The 20,361-nt window shown below is 38.3% G+C and overlaps 3 protein-coding genes across 3 annotated transcripts; 1 reads left to right on the top strand and 2 right to left on the bottom strand.

Annotated features, from left to right (window-relative positions):
- The first annotated feature begins 2,260 nt into the window (after nt 1–2,260).
- Nucleotides 2,261–4,568, top strand: LOC101304076 (mitochondrial import inner membrane translocase subunit TIM10-like). Its single transcript, XM_004294240.1, has 6 exons — nt 2,261–2,388; nt 2,489–2,527; nt 2,877–2,929; nt 3,509–3,547; nt 3,668–3,737; nt 4,141–4,568. Exons 2-6 carry the CDS (start codon nt 2,495–2,497, stop codon nt 4,189–4,191), a joined length of 246 nt encoding a protein of 81 aa, XP_004294288.1. The 5' UTR covers nt 2,261–2,388; nt 2,489–2,494; the 3' UTR covers nt 4,192–4,568.
- A 440-nt stretch (nt 4,569–5,008) lies between these two features.
- On the bottom strand, nt 5,009–5,907 carry LOC101314168 (probable glutathione S-transferase parC-like). The gene is made up of 2 exons (XM_004295672.1): nt 5,593–5,907; nt 5,009–5,356 (listed from the first exon to the last, which is right to left on the bottom strand). Exons 1-2 carry the CDS (start codon nt 5,905–5,907, stop codon nt 5,009–5,011), a joined length of 663 nt encoding a protein of 220 aa, XP_004295720.1.
- A 945-nt stretch (nt 5,908–6,852) lies between these two features.
- LOC101313881 (probable serine/threonine-protein kinase At5g41260-like) lies at nt 6,853–11,267 on the bottom strand. Its single transcript, XM_004295671.1, has 10 exons — nt 11,195–11,267; nt 10,896–11,104; nt 10,664–10,799; nt 10,374–10,507; nt 10,151–10,253; nt 8,387–8,472; nt 8,017–8,205; nt 7,695–7,856; nt 7,418–7,531; nt 6,853–7,107 (listed from the first exon to the last, which is right to left on the bottom strand). The coding sequence occupies exons 1-10, from the start codon at nt 11,265–11,267 to the stop codon at nt 6,853–6,855; spliced, it is 1,461 nt and encodes a 486-aa protein (XP_004295719.1).
- Nucleotides 11,268–20,361: the final 9,094 nt, after the last annotated feature.

The raw sequence follows: 20,361 nt of genomic DNA, 5'->3' as shown, positions 1-20,361 counted from the left end.
TTTTAACTTGATAGTGCACCACCGATCAACAAGTGACTTGTTATTACCCATATGAACCTACTTCATGGGATCTCCAATCACATAGGTTGGGTTACCATCACTCTTGACCTTTATTATAGGCATAAGTCTCATCCCCCTCGATGTACTAACCACTAGCTTTGGTCTTTAGCGTAATGGTTGTAAGAGTATCTGCCAAAACCAACTCTCACATATAAAACTTATTGAATATTCTCGAGAATAAGTAATCACAATTGGATTCTCAGTTATCCAATATTATTAGACCATAAGAGCCAACCTTTCCTGGTTTTTCTTTGACCCCCACATTTTTTGGTATGATTGATAGCCATAAACTCATATATACTGACGTGACAATATCACTCACATTTGTTTAGGTAACTATCTTGGCATGTACCAATTTGTACCTTTAGATGACATTAGTCACCCCCACATTTGTAACCATCAATTTCGAAAGCCTACACTAATTCAAAAGGCAACTAGAAATCTTTATGGCAACGTACCGAGCCAATTAACTGAGCATATTCAGAGTAACCCAGAATATATAATTAGGCAACTGAACTACCATGTCCTCAAGGCGATCATATTTATTTTCCTTCAATCATAACAACCAATGTCAGTGCAGTGTAATAATAACACACACCATAAGTTATAATTACCGCATGCATTACTAAGAAATAATTCCCCGTTGTAATACTTACTCATAAAACATTTAGACTATAAGCACATTTACATTGTAACATATGCGATATGTTACAAGTTGTTCAATCATCACAATATCACACATGTTATTGTAACCATGTAGAGTAAGCGGTATCAACAGATAAAATGATACTAAGCAAATAATATAATAATCATGCATACATGATGACAATTATATAATATGAGAGCCCAATATAATTCATCAGTAAATAAATTAAAAGCAACCATTTTGGGTTCAGAAGAAAAACTCTCAAAGCTCTTCTAAATGATAGTAACCTCGTAAAAAAAAATAAAGTAATATAGTAGACTAGTAGTAGAAGACTTATATTTATATCAAAGTTTCTACCACAAGGAAACATCCACCAACGAATTCTACTCTTAAGATTGTTGGAAGATTTGGGTCGATGGATGTTAATAACGCCACTAGATTTTGTCACCTACAAAATCACATGAATACTCAAAATTATTAACAAATAATAATACTTATAATGATGCCAAAATAACAATAAAATAACAAAATATAAATACTTATCTTTGATTATGAAGTCTGCATCAAATACTTGTTCAGGAAAATGTTTAAGGTTGAGGCGTGTAAACACTGCCCTTATGAGTAGATTTCGCCCCTCAGAGACAATGTCTCGGTGTAATAGGTTTATGGCGTCTACCATCCAGGGTACAACAACCGTTGATCCTCGTAAGCGTACACTCGCAATACTCGGATCCTAGAACCGCTTGATAACTTTCTTTGGCACTTGAAAGATGAATAAAAGAGCATATGATCAAGTAGAATGAGAAGACCAATGAGAAGAATATTTTAGTGATAATGTACAACTGTTATATATGTATATGTCATGGTCATGAAGATATGGATATATATATAGCTTAACAAGGAAGATTGGTTATAAGTCATGATACTGAGCATTAATTAATCATAACTTTAGTCTTTGTAACGGACAAGAAAGAGTTAATATGTGTTACAATTATAACAGACATATTTATGGAACGAAGGTTATGTTAGAAATCAAAGCACCAATTAATTGACTACAATTAACCTCAATAAATAATTTTTATATTTTAAAATATCACATCAAAAATTCCAATAAACCCTTCATTGATTTCAAAAGTGAATGAATTTATCAAATTCCTTGAGTTACTCATCAATCAGAAGAATCTCTCACAACTTTTCATGTCATTAGTGATGAACAATTAATCATATGTGCGTTATATACTATATTCATCCCCTATTATTCGATAGTTCACAAGATATTATTCTTCACAACTTTGTGACATTTTTAAGTGGATTTTTATAAAGTTATGTAAAACTGAGCAACGATGTAATAATTTAATCTAGTGTCATAAGTTCGTAACTTTATCTACCGTCATCAGTCTGTTTATGAGAGTAGAAAACAGAAAGTGGTATTTCATTAGGGCTTCTGTGCAATTAGTCATTAGCATTGTACCAAAAGGCAAAAATGATAAAAAAAAAGAAAGAACAAAAAAAAAATCAAAATATCAATGACTTGCTTTCCCGTCTATCTCATATACACACTAGACTCTCACTCCTAAAACCCTAAATCGCGCATAGACCACACTATCGGCTCCATATCAGAAATCTAAACCCCTCTAAACCCACAAACACCAATCACAGCTCTCCGTATTCCATCTCACCCAGTAAGTCTGTTAATACCCTTCTCTGCCATTCTGTTCAATTTGGTTTTGTTTTGAAGGACTGTGTGTAAATTAATTTGGGCTTTTCTTTTTTCTTTTTCAGGGTCTAATGGCTGCTCCAGCGGGTATGGACAAGGAACAGGTACTTGCCCTTTTCTTCATTGCTTATAGATTGTACATGTTTGAATGTGAAAAGGGATTCTGGTGTACCAAAGATTGGTTTGTTATGTGTGCCAAAGATTGGGTTTTGGTCAAGTTTTGGGATTTTGTGATTGAGATTCTTAGTGGGTATTTGGAATCTGTGAATTTGGGTGCAATCAATTTTGTTCATATTGCGTAATTGGTCAGTAATGAGTGGGGCTTGATCTTGATGAGAGAAGGTATTAGTAGGCGGCAAGATAGTTCATTTTTTACTCATGTAGAGGATTGGTACTCTTTTGGTGTTGAATAGTTTTCCTTGAACTCATGCTTTCTAAACTAATTGTGTGCAGATTTTTGGTATGGCTGAGAAGGAGATGGAGTACAGGGTTGAGTTGTTTAACAAGTAAGTGTTCTGCATTGTATTTTAGTTGATGTCACAAAATAGTAATGGGTTTCTTTGTAGGGTAGTTTTTGAATTCAGTTTTTTCAGCTCCAATAGTTTGAGCAATTAGTCCGGGTGCTTCTTTGCTATGCACAATTTTTTCCATTCATTCATTCATTTTGGCTTTAACTTTTGCTTCCTTCTCTTTCCATTAGATCTCATGTTTAATTTGACAAGGCATATCTGATCATTCTACAACACAATGTGCTTTATAATACTATTTACCTACAGTTTGACCTGCATTGGTTCAATATAATACTATGTACCTACAGTTTGACCTTCATTGGTTCAATATAATACTATGTACCTACAGTTTGACCTTCATTGGTTCAATATAATACTATGTACCTACAGTTTGACCTCCATTGGTTCAATCTGTGAGCATTGAAGTCCTTTTTTGCTGTTCTGTTACTTGTTCTAAGCGTATCTATTACTTTTTTATTGTTCATCTGGGTTATGCAAATTTTCAATTGCTTCTGGCTTTTGCTCCTGCTGTTAACCAGGCTTTGCTTATGTGTTTGCTTATTTGCTTTGTTTCAGGCTCACTCACACATGCTTCAACAAGTGTGTAGAGAAGAAGTATGTGACCTTTGTTCTTTTCTCCTGATTTTATTGACCTTTCTGAAAGGTTTCATCATATCTTGTTCCGGATAATTGGTTTACACTGACATTGATAAATAAATTGCTTTATACAACCAGGTACAAGGAGGGTGAGCTAAATATGGGTGAAAACAGTTGCATTGATCGCTGTGTCTCAAAGTACTGGCAGGTAAGCTATTGAAAAATGTTGTCTTATGGATGTAGTGTTATGATTTGAATTTGGTTAAGTCACAACAATATCATACTTGCCCTTCAAGTACTTGTATTTCTTCATTCATCCTTTCTATTGAAATTTCTTTTCAGAACTTTTTGTTATCATCGAATTGCAGGACTCTTGTGATCGCCATTTATTGTCATAATAATGTCTTACATGTGACTGTTACTATTTATTTTTTTTGGTTTTCATTCAATCAGTGATTCTTTTGATTGAGAATTCAGCCTCAAAAGAAAGTAATGAGCACCCTGCATATATTAACTTCATACACTTCACACTTTTTGGTGCTGTATCTGTATGTTTGCACAACTCTGAGAATCTCTGTTGTGTCTAAAAGAAAAATTGTGATGTTTTACAGGTGACTAATCTAGTTGGCCAGCTGCTTGGGGCCGGTAAGCCAGGAATGTAAGATTTCGGCCTAGCCTACTTGAGATTCACTCTCCATTCGATATTTGTTGTGGGATTGGGGATGTGGGACTGTAATTGTTCTCTTCTTACGTCTCTTTTGTTGTTGGGGCAGTTTTTGATATATGCTGCTGTTCTGGAACAATTGTCATTGTCTGTGACTGTCCTGTTGCACCTTGAAGTGTTTTGATGCTGCTACTATTTTGGCAGCAATAAAGTAGTACCTAGAATTATATCTGAACTGTTAATGGTTCAACTCTGCTAGGCCAAGTTTGTAGTTCATAACCATCATAATACTTTAGTGCTAGTAAGATACCAACATACTTTTTGTATGGTTCTCCCATTTATCTCAGACCCTTAGTCATGTGATGGCTTCCAAGGATTCGATGTAATCAAATCTGTGCAGCTGGGCATACTGAATAGGTAAAAAACAAAACTTGCCTTCATATTTTCATTTTGGTATTAGGCATCAGGTTAAGGTTTCTTTCCTATTTTGAAGCCTTCAATCTGGAAAACTTTGGTATGTTATAGCTGGTTTTTGTAGAAATCGGAAATTTGCAACCTTGCAATAGATAGACCAGAAATTACAATATCATCGTCCCATATTGCAATTTTATTTTAGCTGGGAACAAAGTCATGAAAACACGTACTCTTGAGAAAAAAATCATTTCCCTACACTTTGAAATATCAATTGTAGATCAAGGAAAACGATTGTTGATCCTTATTCTAGCAAATACTGGAAGAGAAAAGGAGACATAGTACTATTGAAGTGATAGTACTAGTGAGCTAGTGTTGAAACCATAAAGAACCAAGCCTTTCGATCACTCTTCTACTCCCATCATCTTCCTAAACATGGCCATAAATCCGAGGACCTTCTCGGCCTCTGGAATGACCTTGGCTACACTCTCCCTCTCCGAGCTCCTCTTGATCCAAGCTGAGAATTTGGGGCAGTCATCTTCAAGCTTGAAGCTACCGTATTTCTCATATGCAGGGAACCAACTCGTCATGGCAATGCCTATGATGTCGACGAAACCAAAGGTATCGCCTCCGAAGAAATCCTTATCCCCCAAAGTCTTCTCTAGAGTCTTTATAACCTCAATGAAGTCCTTCTTAGCGACCTCTACTTCTTCTCCTTTGCCCAAACAGATGCCTTTGCCTGCATCAAACACCTTTGTGTATACAAGTACACTTGTTGAAGTTAGACACACAACTATGAAACAAATACTCTAGGACTATAATCTAGCACTTGTTAGGCACTTCTCCCAAGAGCACTACAAGTTAATGACCTCAGGAATAGTACCAGATTAATACAAAAGCTGAATTTGGTTACATTTTAGAGCACTTCTAGACTTGTCAAACATGCATGTTAGGGACCATTCACGTTGTATTGAAAAATGAAACGAACCTTTTTGTCAATGTAGTCCGCCCAAAACCTTGCCTGAGCTCGGCCGTAAGCGCAAGGTGGGAGAAATGAGGAAGCTGTCCAGGTTTCATCAATGTAGGCCACTATGATGGCGGACTCGGACACAGGTTTCTCATTGTGGAGCAACACAGGCACCTTGCCATGAGGGTTTGATGTAAGTAGAAGTTCACTCTTGCCTCCAAACAAATCCTCAGCCTGGCTTTCGTATGCAACACCCTTTTCTTCCAAAGCAATTTTCACCCTCATGCAGAAAGGGCTAACCCAACAGTCCAAAAGAGTAACCTCTGCCTTCGACATCTTTGGTATGCACACTTCTGTGTACTTCGTCGGTTTGTGATGTCAAACGATAAAGATCGATGTAGAAATTTATAGGGAAATGAAGTCCGATGTTTTTCATGCTTTCGAGGTTTTCTTGTTTTGGCCGTGGAAGAGAGGCTAACGTCTTCTTGTGAATTTCATAGTTTAATACTACGTTAACAGGCTATGTAAGTTTGTATGGCTGGAGCTTTGGAGACAACTATGATCACACCAAGGCTTTGTCTTGCAGTGAGGAGTATCTATCAGCCTCACTGGCGGGAAAAGAAAAGATTATCTGCCAGCCGGCTGATCCAGTTCAACACTGTGCAGCTAGTTTCATTACTCAGGAAACAAATACTCGAAAAATCGAATTGTTTGAAGAGTTAACAAATTACATTGTCAATATAATGATCCTAGATATACCAATCACTATCACCATCGAAATAAGTCAGCAACAGAACTACAGAAGGCAGTAGCCCGGCCACTCAGGTGGGTGCTGTAGTACCTACTACCTAGTTTGGGCATTCACAGCATCTCCATGAGTTTCTTGTGCCATATACACGATGTTGAAATTTAAAATGAAAAAGGTATAGTTGCCTATGCTTTCCTCTTCCATCTAAAGCTGCACACCGATCTCTAGCATGCTAATTAGCTACTGAGACATACAAACTTAATTAACAATAATAAAAATTTTCATCTCTTTGTGTTCATCATTCTTGGCATAACTTGATAAGTAAACACTAACGGATATATTGATGAATCAAATCTATAGTTCAAAAACTGATACGATCTATAGGACATATGAGAAACTTACAAACCTAAATCATATGTTATGTGAATATACAAGTGGAAACAAAACAAGTACTTGGAATCTGTTCTACATATATTAGAGAGAGAATTGGCAAAACTAAATACTATTGAAGGAAAAGAAGGGGGAATTTAGACCTATACACTTGGAGCATTTTTTATTTTCATGGCTTCCAATGATGCTCCCTCTTTCAGAATTTCCTGCGCATCATTATCCATCCCTAGGAACTTTAGGGCAGCAGCTTGAAGATAGAAGGCAGTCGGCCATACATGGTGTAGTCCTAGAGCATTCATACTGTCTTTAAGAGCTTCTTCTGCCCTATCAGTCATCAAGTAACACAAGCAACGTCTAACAAACACAGTTCGCGATTCCAAGCTCCCAATGTTAATGAACTGAAATGAAAAGCAAGAAAGACCATCAAAACAGAAAATAGGGAGAACTTTAAGATATGTAAATATATTCATTCCTAGTCAATCTGTGTCATATGCATAGTACTTGGCTGGTTCAGCTATTAAGTTCAAAGGGATTATCATTACTAAATTCTTAGAAAATAGAGTTATGGGAAGCCATAACTCCACTTCGTATTTGTAGGACAACTATGACAAAAGATTATATCAGTAATGATATCAAGTAGATCAATGCATTTGATGGCAGAACATATCTATGAGGGAAAAACTTCTTTTCTGAATTACTGATCCTTACTTTTGTGTAACAACCTATTGCTGAACAAAAGTCTTTAGCTCTAAATGCAGCATCTCCCTGTTTCCTGGAATGTAGTGCTTCCCGCATTGGATCTGTCCACATATCGAAGGAAGGCTGCAAAGTAACGTAAATGTAAGGGAAGTGCAATGAAAAATAAAATGAGACATTACATGTTGGAGACCCCCAAAAAAGAAGAAGAGAGAGTGATGGCTGCAAGATATTAAATAGATCAAGAATATAGAATATAGTACTAGTGTTAAATTTGACAGTAACTTACTTCCTTGTCAGCCTCAGACTCAACATCAGCCTTGTATCCAGCCATCTCCAGCTGTTTATGTATTGCAGTAAGATCCAATCTCGAGCAAGCTTCACCTAGAGGTGACAAGTGCTTCGGAGCCACATTTCTGTGCGGAATATCCATCAAGACGAATGATGGAACCTGCTACAAAATAACTACATTAGGTAGATATATACACCTTCAGGGTGTTATACTTAGAGCAATAGTTCAGATCACATTTACAAACTATAAGGAAAAATAAATCAAATTTTGCAGCATACACTAGAGCATGATAACTACAGAATAAATGAAGTCAGGATACCTCTGTCTCTTTCTGAAGAGGAGCGAGGGCATTCACAAGAGACTTAGGATTTGGTCTCTTACAAGGATCAAACTGCAAGCATTGAGAAGCTAAACGCAACAGCTCAGTTCCATCATCTTTTGAGAAATGATCCACAAAGCATGACTCCATCAGCATCAGGAAACTTTTGTCGCATATGAGGTCTACTGCCTTCCAGAAAGAAAGTTGAAAATAATTAGCTAGAAAGCTTCTTCATATGATAAACTGGTAAAAATGAATGAAATATAATCACAATCCAAACTAGAAGCATTTCAAGGAGTTATTTAGCAATGAAATGCTGAGCTGAGGAAAAAAAAAAAACACAGATAGCTTAGAGGAAAAGGAAAGTTACATGGCTTGGGTGGGTATGCCTGCCGCTGAGCAAATCAAGCAATAAGGTCCCAAAGCTGTAAACCAAACTCTCTGGTATCACTCTTCCTGCCAAAGAGAAGGACTTATGCATAAGATCGAATATGGAAGATCAAGTCATTCCCCCAATCAGAATGCTACTCTATCTGCCTCACTTAATGATCAGTAATATTAAGATCCTTTCAAACGCAAAGTTTTGGTCTTACTGTGTTCGAAACTCATCATTTTCTCCGTGATATTTGAATAAATTTCAGTTTACTCCCCTGAACTTTAAGTTTAAAATCAGTTCGATACTTCATTTTTTTTTTTTATCAGTTTCATTCCTAAACTTTCAAAATGATATCAATCTCGACCAAAATGACTAAAATAACCCTTGTTAATTTTTTTATTCTCAATTTTTACCCTCTCTCTCCCCCCCTCCCCCTTACCGCCAGCTCCGACCACATGTCCGGCGGCAGCCTCCTCCTCCCTGTCGCTCGACGATGCCGGAAAACCAGCTCAAGCGCCGCCACTGTGAACACCCAGAAAACTGCTATGGGCACCCATAAATGGACACCCAACTTGAGCTGGTTTTCCCCTGCTTGTGCTTCCCCAAGCTCCCACCAGAGCCCTGCCTCTTCGCTGGAGCCGCCTCCCCGGAGCTCCGGTACACGCCGTCTGCAACTCCGACACCCGCACCAGCAACTCTGACACCCGCACCTGCAACTCCGTCTCCCGCAAATTCCGCACAGTTGAGAGGGCCACGCACGCCTCCCTCACGCTCTGCGGCAACGCGCGCGACCTCCACCTGATCCCGACCTGCTTCTCCTCCGTCTCCGACCTCGACCTCGACCTCTCCCTCCTCTCCCCCTGGGGCCACGCGCTGCTCTCCCCCTCTGACTCCTCCACCGACCCCGCCCTCCTCGCCCATCGCCTGCGCCTCGCCTTCCCCGTCGTCACTTCCCTCATCGTCTACTCCCGATCCTCCACCGTCGGGATCGTCTCTAGTCTTTGGCCGCGTTTGCACCTCGTCACGCTCTCCTACGGTTGTCGACGAGGTGGTGAGGAGGAGGTGGAGGCTCGGCGGCGACGATGGCCGGGGGAGGAGGAGGGGATGTTGTCGGGGCCCTTGCTGGTGGTAGGGTGGATAAACAGGGGCGGTAATGAGAGAGAGAGAGAGAGAGAGAGAGAGAGAGAGAGAGAGAGAGAGAGAGAGAGAGAGAGGTAAAAAGATCAACAAGGGTTATTTTAGTCATTTTAGTCGAGATTGATGTCATTTTGAAAATTTAGAGATGAAACTGATTAAAAAAAAAGATGAGATATCGAACTGATTTTAGACCTAAAGTTCAAGGGGTAAACTGAAATTATTTCTATTTTCTTCGAAGGAATAAGAATATACACATAAGAGATCATGATTGAGCTAGGTAAACATGTAGGCATCCCAACAGGCCAAGACTTGACTTAGGAGGATCAGTCAAATGGACTGAATCACTGAGATGAAAATGCATAAAACTGAACCTTCACCAATCAGTACATGTAGGTGAGGTCTTGTTAGCTTTTTTCACTTGTTTTTTTGTTTTTTGTTTTTTTCCCATCCAGTGGTTAACTGATTATTTACAAGAGACTACATTTGCAAAACAACCAACACAAGTTTTGACTTTGGGGAAAGATGTATAGAAATGAAATGTGAAGACATTAGGAAACTGCATACAAGTGATAAAACTGAATTATGCTTTGTATTGGCTGAAGCAATGATTAATATACATACCTGTCCTGGTGTATTCTGGAGGGTAAGCCAGGTTGGAGCTGTAGCTCTTGCCATCTTTGCTACTCTTCATAAGGCCAAAGCAGGACAGTCTGGGATTTCCATTCTGTCAAGTGCAGACAGAGTACTGTGAGGAACATACGGCACACAAAATACTACCCACAAGCTAGGCTAAAACTCGGCAATCCAAGGCCGCAACTCTACAAGAGAAATAGGCCCCAATTACCTGATCAAACAGGACTTTAGAAGCATTAAGATCATAGTACAATGGCTGCCCTTTGCTGCTGCAATACACCAAAGCTTGTGCCAGATGCAAAGCCACTCGCAACCTCATTGCCCCTTTCATGGGGTAGGACTCCCCTACACAAATTTAAATGCTAGCTTGGTTACTTCAAGGAAGACTATCTGAGTTAATTAACACCATTTTCATCATACACATGATGCTAACAGTACAAACTTAAAGCCAAATCAATTCAGAAACACAGTAAAAAAAATTAATAGTGGAGGTGAACTTACTATGGAACAGATGCTTAGAGAGAGTTTGATTAGGCATAAACTCTGCCACAAGCAATCTATTATTGCCTTCACAGCAATACCCTATCAAATTCGCCAAACGTTTGTTTCTCAGCTGCCCCACAGCTCTAGCCTCAGCCTATATAACCAAACACTTTATGTTTCTCATACATAAATTACAAATTGAAGTTTTAGTAAGAACAAGAAGTTAAACTTAGGCAACAGATATACGTACAAGAAATTGGACGGATTCAGGCCAAGCCGAGTACTGGAAGCGCTTAACGGCGATCCAACGGCCATCTTCGAGCATGCCTCTGTAGACAACATTTGGAGCTTTCTCCCCGTCGTCGGAAATAATGTTCTCCGGCAAGAATCCCTCCGTGGCAGCTTTCAGTTGTTTCAAGCTGAACTCAGGCAGCGAGTAACTTTCCTTGCTTATATTCTCTGCATGTCACAACAAAACAAAACGAGTTCATCAACTGTAAAGGGAAAGAACGTACTGAAAAGAACAAAGAACAGTCGGCAACACCTTACCTAATTCCGACGAGTCGTTGAGATTGGCTATCGTATTTGATGGCCGGAAGCAAAGAGAAAATCCGGCACCCATTTTCTATCTCTACAAAAGCCTTTGGCTCTCTGGAACCTCCCAGTACTAACACCAAAAAAGCAGAGAGAGTGATAAGGCTTGAGGCCCTTGAGGAAAATGCCTGGATGTTTCTGTGTAAGTTTAGTAGGAAGGTTCATACTTGAAAATTGAAAGAATTTCGCTAAGAAGGTTCAAACGCACAAGCACACACAAAGTCAAGGTAGACCTTCCTCCATAGTCTCCACTCATGCAAGCTCTCCATCAAAATGACAAGTCAACGTACTTACGCGCTATCATATTACGCTTTCTTATCTAGGGGACGATGGAGACCTGAAATTTATTAGTGCTATCATATTAGCTTAGCGTTCACCAGCTACTGAAATTCCACTATATTAATTTTATTTTTACAAAATTAGGCAGGGAGATAATTATCCTCAATTCGCTCAACAATTTGTTCTAAAATTTGGAAGATCAATTACCATCTACGGTGTGTACGCCACCATAGATGATATAGTGTACACACCGTAAATGGTAATCGATCTTCTAAAATTTTTCTATGTATTTGGAAGGGCATATATATAGGTATATCCAACTACAGAACTACTATATTCGATCTCACGTACACTCCTAGTCGATCTAGGGAGGGTCCAATATTTGTGATGGGCAAACAGGTTAAACCTTATCCTATTCGGAGAAGAAGAGTGAGGCTCTTACCACTCCTCGTTGATTTAGGACAAAATAGTCACCTATATATACTGATATACATAGTCGACCATGCATGCATCTGCGGATCGACTAGCACTGTTTTGATTCTAGGCTTTTTCGTGCCATATAAACTTTGATTAATTTTGATTATTTGTACGTAGTGGCATGTCGTCCACAAGAGAAAGTCATCTGTTTTGTTGCAGAACAATGCAAAAGTACAGACGATCACAAATCCAAATCGCACGACTATCACCAACAGACTATGATGACGACGACGGGATAAAAGTCATGCGGATCATATTCTCTCTGTTTGAGCAAACTGTTGTTTGCAATAAAGATACAAGAGTCAATACTTATTCTGCACCAAACCTGAAAACTCAAAGACGATCATCGATCATTCTCGAGCGAAATAATGATCGGAATTTGGCTTGGGACCTTTCGATCATGGGTATCCCACGAATGGAGCATGATGGATTTATTGAATCAATATATAGGGTGGTTAGAAAAGCTGTCCCTGAGGTGCCTCTACATATGGTAATAGTGGACGTGACTGTGGCCAGATTGGGCTGTTTTGAGGATGATCCCGAGTACATCAGCAGGACCAGAAGTGAAATTAGGGAATGCATTCAAGCTTCTATACACAATAGTTTTGCCAATAGTAACAATACCGATAAGGTTACACCTGCAGCTACATCATCAGTTGAGCCTTTGGAGAAACTAAGGCTCAATGATTTGGAAGAAGCTACTCTCAGACAAACCCCCTTGTGTGCTATTTGTTTGGAGGAATTTACCAAAAGTCCTGAAGAACTGATTACCCCTTTGCCGTGCAAACACTATCATGCAGCTTGTATTGTCAAGAGCCTGAAAATCCGTCTCACGTGTCCCATGTGCCGATACCCGATGCCTTTAATTGCTGAAGTGTTAGATGAGACTAAAAATATTTCTCTATGTCGCTATATATAGATGGGAAATTCTGTTATGCAGATCCTAGCTACGTACTTAGTTAATTCATGAATAGTTCATGAATAATTCGTGAATTATACGTGAATATGTATTACATCCGAATTATATATCCGTATCCCGAATTGTTTTAAAGATATAGAAAAATTCATATATATTATTATTTTTTCAACTTAACCGAATTATTTGCGTATAAATTATTTATCCCGAATTTCACTATGAAAAAAATGCCAAAATAAAAAGTATATATATTTTTAAAATATTTTTTTGTTGTTGAGAAAGTCAAGTTTAAAAAAAATTTTAAACTTTCCTAACACAATTTGGTCTAATGGCATAGTCTCCCCTTATATGTGAGAGGTTTTGAGTTCGACTCACAAAGACTCGTATTTTTATATTTAAGTTTCTTTTACCATCATAGTATATACACTTGTTATTTTAGTTAATAGTTTTGTATATAATTAAAAACCATGAATGAACCATATATATCCAAATTTATGTTTTAGATGTCATATAACTACACTAAAAATGACAAACCTATATCCGTATTTGTACATTCGTATTTTTCATTACATCCTGTTTTAAACACATACAAATCAAACTTTTTAATTTGCCGAATCCGTATTTATGGCCGAATTAAATGTTTCGGGTCTGGTAGCTAGTATAGTGATTTTCCTAGTAGTATTTCTACCTTCACTAATGACCTGTATTATTAAATTGGACAATGCCCACTAGCCCTAATTTTAAGAATTTTATTCCTACTAACAAAATCAGATTTTAAAATTCTCAAGAGCCAACTTAAACAGCAGAAAGACAATTATACCCTTAATGAATTAAATAAACTACAATAGACCATTATAAGAGTCTATTATAAAATAAAGTTTCTATAACAGGATTTTCAAGACCAATGACGTTGACAGGACTCCGGGGACCGTTGACCGGACTCCAACGATGGTTGACCGGGCTCCGGCCAGCGTTGACCGGGATCCAACGACCGTTGACCGGCTCCGACGAAAGCTAGGGGATCTACTGGGGGCAGTAAGGGGGTCTACTGGGGACAGTATGAGGTCTGTCCGGTGGTCTACTAGGGGCACTAGGGGGTCTACTAGGGGCAGTAGGAGGGTCTACTGGGGGTAGTAGGAGTAGCAGACGACCTGCGTCTTCTCCACCGCCAAACCCCTCACCAACAACAACAACCACACCAACATATTTTGCTCTGCCGCATTCAACACAAAACAACCAATATATGCTTCGCCTCCGCAAACAAAAAACTCCATCAACATTAGTTGAATATTATAAGACCATACTTTATCTCCAGGAGTACTTGTTACTTTGCTGAGTATCATGAATTAATGGGTTTTCTACCCTTCACCAATTCAAAATCTAATATCAACCATAACTCTATTTCTGAATCAAATATCATGACCAAAAACCAACACAGTAGTACTTACCTTACAGCCAAAAGTTTCAGGCAAAGTCCTCCAAATTACTCTCTGCACCCAAGGCAGAAGATCACCGCTGCCAACTCTAGGCCACACAACCAAAGACACGAGCATGAAGTTTGTTGAGAGATGGAATAGTAACATGTTCAGACAATACCTTAAAGGGAACTTGATTATGAAGAGCTGCAGATGGTAGACGGTTGATAAGGTGAGAGGCACACAACACAGCTTCACCCTAGAGATATTTGGGTAGATTGGCACTGAGTAAGAGAGCTCTTCCAATATCCAAGAGGTGTCGATTTTTCCTCTCAGATACCCATTATGTTCTGGTGTCTGAGGACAAGTAGTCTGATAAACAATTCCATGTTGCTAAAAATAGTCTCGAAAAGAGTGGTTAACAAACTCTCCTCCATTGTCAGATCGAAATATTTTCACACAAGCATCATACTGAGTTCGGATGAGACTATGAAAAGCAGTGAAAGCCGAAAACACAACATCCTTCTTTTTCAATAACACAACCCAAGTTAATCTTGTAAAGTCATCAATAAACAAAAAAAAGTACTTCATTCCTGTCAATGTCAAATTCTTCGAAGGCCCCCATACGTCAGAATAAATCAACTCGAATGGTGCAGAACTAGATAAAAACTAGGAGAATAATTGGACTTATGACTCTTAGCAAAAACACAAGTTTCACAATGGAGACTTGACTCTTTTATTCCAAAAAAAAAGATGGCATCGACTTCTTCATGACTCCAAAAGATGGATGACCCATTCGGCGATGCCATAGCCAAATTTCTTTTACTCGATCAGAACTCAATGTCAGGGTAACGGTTGGTGACGGTGCTCTTGCTTCCCCGCTGTATATGCAATCCAAGTGAAACAGTCTCCGCCGCAGATCCCCCTTGCCTATTATCGCCTGAGATGACAGGTCCTGGAAGATAACATACATAGGAAAAAAGGTTACAGAGCATTTGTTTTGTGAATTCAATTCAGAAACAGACAATAAGTGATGTGATAGAGCGGGAACATAAAGGACTTTGTTTAACACAATTATTGGAGTAACTTGAATTGACCATATACCTAGGATCGGGAAGGACACCCCATTTTCATTAAACACTTCAGGTATGGGAGATGGGGACAGACTCGAAAACAAGGACTTATCAAATGTCATATGATCAGACGCACCATAATCAATTATCCATGTATCACTACCAGTAAAGTAAGAAATTTTTAATGCAATACCAATTTTACCTCTTTTCTCCTGAGAACACATACCTGTGGTGAGGTCTTGTCCTCCTACTCCATAGAAATCAGGTTCTTGGACCAACTGAATGGCAGCCTTGCCACTGCGGCTTTTATCATAGGTAGCTCCTTGATTTGTTTTCTTAGGACACGAGTTCTTGTAGTGTCTAAACTCCTTACAATAGAAGCACTGCACCTTAGCAAGATCTGGTCCACGAGCAGGCTAGATTCGAAGTTCACGGGAAACTTCAGGTTGATCACCAAAGATTGCAAGATCTATTACAAAGAGGATTTGATGACTGAGGAACAGAACAAGTACGACAGAATTCGACGAAATCTAAAGCTTCCTTTGACACGTCGAACAGATCAAATTGGGACAGGTTTAGAACAAATTTGTAGCGGAAAACAACAGGGTCAGATTACCAAGATTGCCAGGATCGACTTAGGCTCTAATGCCAAGTCAAACAGAACACAAAAGGTTGGGAATTTTTTGATGTATTGAACAAACCCCAAATCGGGTATATATACAAGCACAGTTCTAACCTTAGAAGGAAACTAATTACACGAAAAAATTTACATAATCCTAGTTGATTACAGAATATACATCTTCCCAATATAGTAGGATTGTGACTCACGTTAACAGTTATATGTTCTTAAGGGTTCTTGTAATGCATAAGAATCCAAAGTGTACATCATAAAACTTTATATTATCCTAATTTTACTTTAAAGCATCTTCAGATCTTCCTCTTTGGGTGATATCCATAGACATTGAAGGGAAGGCAATATAGCATATGCAGAAACAAAGCAGCTTCTGAATTCCCGGTCATATCATCACTACACATAGTTGTAAGACGGATGGTAATAACAAAAACAAAATAGAATACTGTGAACAGAAGGCATGGAGTGGTAGCATCGCAATTGTTTGCGAAATGGAGTTTACATAAAGTTAGAACCCCAGACAAAATCAGTAAAAAAAAAAAATACATTGAAATTTTGGAAAAGGCTGGTGTTAAAAATTTCGGGTTTGGTGGGAACTGCTAAAATTTGGGTTCGGGTATAGGAATAAAACTCGCAAACCATACAATTATTATTTTTCGTTGTGAAACACAAACATGAAATTTTATAAAATGCAATGTCTATATATAAAAAAAACATGAAATTAAGGACTGTTTGAATTACAAATCATGTCATGTTCTAAGAACGATGTAAATTGTACATCTTTCGAACCCCATAATTAAGACGAAGAAGGATACTTTCAATACTTGAAAAATTCTTCGAATTCGTGCCAACGATCTCATCGAGGTCTTTAGTAGGCTCATGAACTTCCTTTATCATAGCCAATGCTCATGAAATTGCTACAACATAGCTATTTCAATTTTCTTTTCGATGCTTTTCGATGCTCATGAAAGTATTTCTTCATAGCAATTTTTTGAACTAGTGCACTGTCTCTCCACATTGATAACATGAATCATTACTAGTTATATCCGTTTGATTGTTGGGTTTCAAGTCTTGGGAGTGTGGCCATAAGGTCTACACATTAGCACAGCCTCTAGGGCATGTGCCTTGACCCACGTTGCCTTCTCCACACTGGAAGTTATTCCCACGTGCACAGGCTAAAATGTGTCCATTCCCTTCTTTTAAGGGTCTTGGGAACATGATGCCACAAAAGATCATCGTCAAATAAGTGGTAAACATTCCACTTGACTAATAACTCACCAAGTAGAGTTATATGGATGTTTTAAGAAACGCTGCATGAGTGCATTCCACAGTACTTGACTAATAACTCACCAAGTAGAGTTATATTTTTGTTTTAAGAAACGTTGCATGAGTGCATTCCACAGTACTTCGTAGTCATTACTTTTTGTACATATTGCCGTTGAAGGCTTTTATTGATGTGGCGCCTCAAAAGTTTGAGCACAAGAGATTCTAAATCTCGGCATCTAGGCTTGTTAGCCTTGGGGTCAATATTAGTGGTGTAACACTTTCCAATGAAAGTTCCACGTAGACAACCCATATGACATTCCTTGTGAATCCATGGTGTCAAAGCATTGGACAAATAAGTTGGTAGCCAACTTAGAAAGAAAATTAGGATGTCAAATCCAAGATTAGTATTGATATACGACTACTAATTCTGAGCATTTAAGTCAAGACCAAGATGCATTCTGGTCACTTATGCAAGAAGAATTGATACAACACAATTCAATTTAAGTTTGTCCTCGGATTGATGCCACACAATCTGTATAATTCCTGGATTGATACCACACAATCCGCAATAATACCGTGATTGATACAACACAATCCGAACTTCTAGCTAGGATTGATACTACACAATCTAAATCAACACTGGGGTTGATACAACACAACCCGGACCTAGAACGCTCTTAGTCCTGGGATTTTCCTACAAATTTCATAAATCCAAGCATATAATGGAAATGGAGAAGGGAGGAAAGGATTCTACTCTCCCCCCCCCCCCCCCCCCCTACGTTATTTGAACTTCGAAATAACTTGTATATAAAAGCTTCCTTGCTAGTTTGCGTTAATAGTAGCATTTTGAAATTTCCATATTTAATTCCATGTGTGTGCGGCGAAGTTGCTCACGTAATTCCATTGCGATTCGTCGCGTGATAATATCATAAAAATAAATCATATGGTTAGTCATATTAACCATGTATATAAATAGTAAAACTTTCAAAACTTCAAAACTTAAAAAAGCCGAAAATTTGAGTCGAATGAGGCCAAAATTCGATGGCAGGCGGCAGCCGAGAGATTGGTCGCGTGATAATATCATGAAGGAAGCTCGGACGGCGGCGGTCGGACGATGAAGCTGAGAGGCTTGTAGGCTTCTTCTTTTTTGAAAAATTGGTTAGGGTTTTTCTATTATCATATTAGGGTTAGCATAAAGTGCATGATAACGTGTTGTAGAGAGAATTATTGAGAGAATAATAGAGAGCAAAGAGAATAGAAATCATCTTATTCATATGATAGGAGTGCCCTTTATATATGGATTACATAGCACCTTTAGGTGTTGTACAAAGAAACATATCTTTGATATCCTATCTCTATACAGAATCATGATTCCTTGTTTAACTAGTATTAGACTAAGGCACACACATGTGCAATATTCCTGCAACATGTTTTTTTTTTTTCCAACTTAGTCGAATTATTTGCGTATAAGTATTTATCCTGAATTTCACTATGAAAAAACGACAAAATAAAAAGTATATATTTTTACAAATATATTTTTTTTCTGTTGAGAAAGTCAAGTTTAAGACAAATTTTGAACTTGACCAACACCATTTGGTCTAACGGCATAGTCTCCCCTTATATGTGAGAGATTTTGAGTTCGACTCACAAAAGACTCGTATTTTTATATTTAAGTTTCTTTTACCATCATAATATGTACACTTTGTTCTACGATATTCCATATGTGTGCCTTGGCCTTATGCCATCAGGATATATAGTTAGAATAAGACTATGTATTCCTTATCATTACCATATTGGTACTTTGTGATTCCTTATAAAAGGGCTCCTATCAATGAATAAGATGATGATTCTCTATTCTCTTACTATCTCTCTTTATCTCTATACTTTATACTTGATCACGTTATCATGCACTTTGTTCTAACTCGAGAGCTAATATTCCACCATTTGTTTTCCAAAACCCTAAAAAGCATTTTTCGGCTCCTCTGTCTGACCGCCGCCGCCGGCCGTCGTCCGACATCTTCGATAGCCAATCTCCCGGCTGCCGCCCGTCGTCAATTTTTTTGGCCTCATTCGGCTTAATTTTTCAGCTTTTTCTTTCAAATTTTGATGTTTTGAAAGTATTATGGTTTATATATATGGCGAATATGACTAACCATATGGCTTTTATTTTTTTTCATGCAATTATCGCACGACTAATCAGAATGGAATTTCGCTGTACGCACGTGGAATTAAGCATGAAAATTACAAAGCAGCTCCTAGTTTATTTGGCAAACTAGTAAACGCAGTTTGTTTATTTGGCAAACTAGCAAGTAAGCTTTAATATTATAGTTATTTTCTTTTGAATAACTCGGGGGGATAAAATATTTTCCCCTTCTCTCCTACCCCCGTTCTATGCTTGGGATTTTATGCGTACAGGTAAAAATCCTGAAATTTTATTCGCAGGTCAGTAGTGTACGTGTTTGATCACTCTTGTTTCTTTGTCCGGGTTGTGTGTGATCAACCCCGACTTTTCTCCGGATTGTGTTTGATCAATCCGAGGCCTTTTTTTTAATTGTGTTTGATCAATTCGCGGTTTTTCCTGATAGTGTGTGATCAATCTGAATAACAAACCATTAAAAAACATCATTTGTGACCTCTATCGAGTCTCATAACTGCTTGGTTTTGTATGCAAGAGCAATGTAACATTCTGCTTCTTTGAGTTTTGATGTACTCAATGCCTAAGGCGAATCTTCGCTAGGTATTTGTGGAACCTTTCTTTGGAAATGCTCGCGGCTTTTCCGGATAATGTGTGATCAATCCGAATTCACGGCTTTTCTGGATAGTGTGTGATCAATCCGAATGACAAACCATTAAAAAACATCATTTGTGACCTCTATCCAGTCTCATAACTGCTTGGTTTTGTATGCAAGAGCAATGTAACATTCTGCTCCTTTGAGTTTTAATGTACTCGATGCCTAAGGCGAATCTTCGCTAGGTATTTGTGAAACCTTTCTTTGAAAATGATTAAATCACATGTTTTGACCCCCAGGTTAACAAGCCTAGATGCCGAGATTACACATCTCTCG

This window comes from Fragaria vesca, linkage group LG3 (assembly GCF_000184155.1).
Source record: "Fragaria vesca subsp. vesca linkage group LG3, FraVesHawaii_1.0, whole genome shotgun sequence".
Classification (NCBI taxonomy): domain Eukaryota; kingdom Viridiplantae; phylum Streptophyta; class Magnoliopsida; order Rosales; family Rosaceae; genus Fragaria; species Fragaria vesca.
Note: the sequence above shows the minus strand (reverse complement) of the source record. Positions and strands in the feature narration are given on the sequence as shown.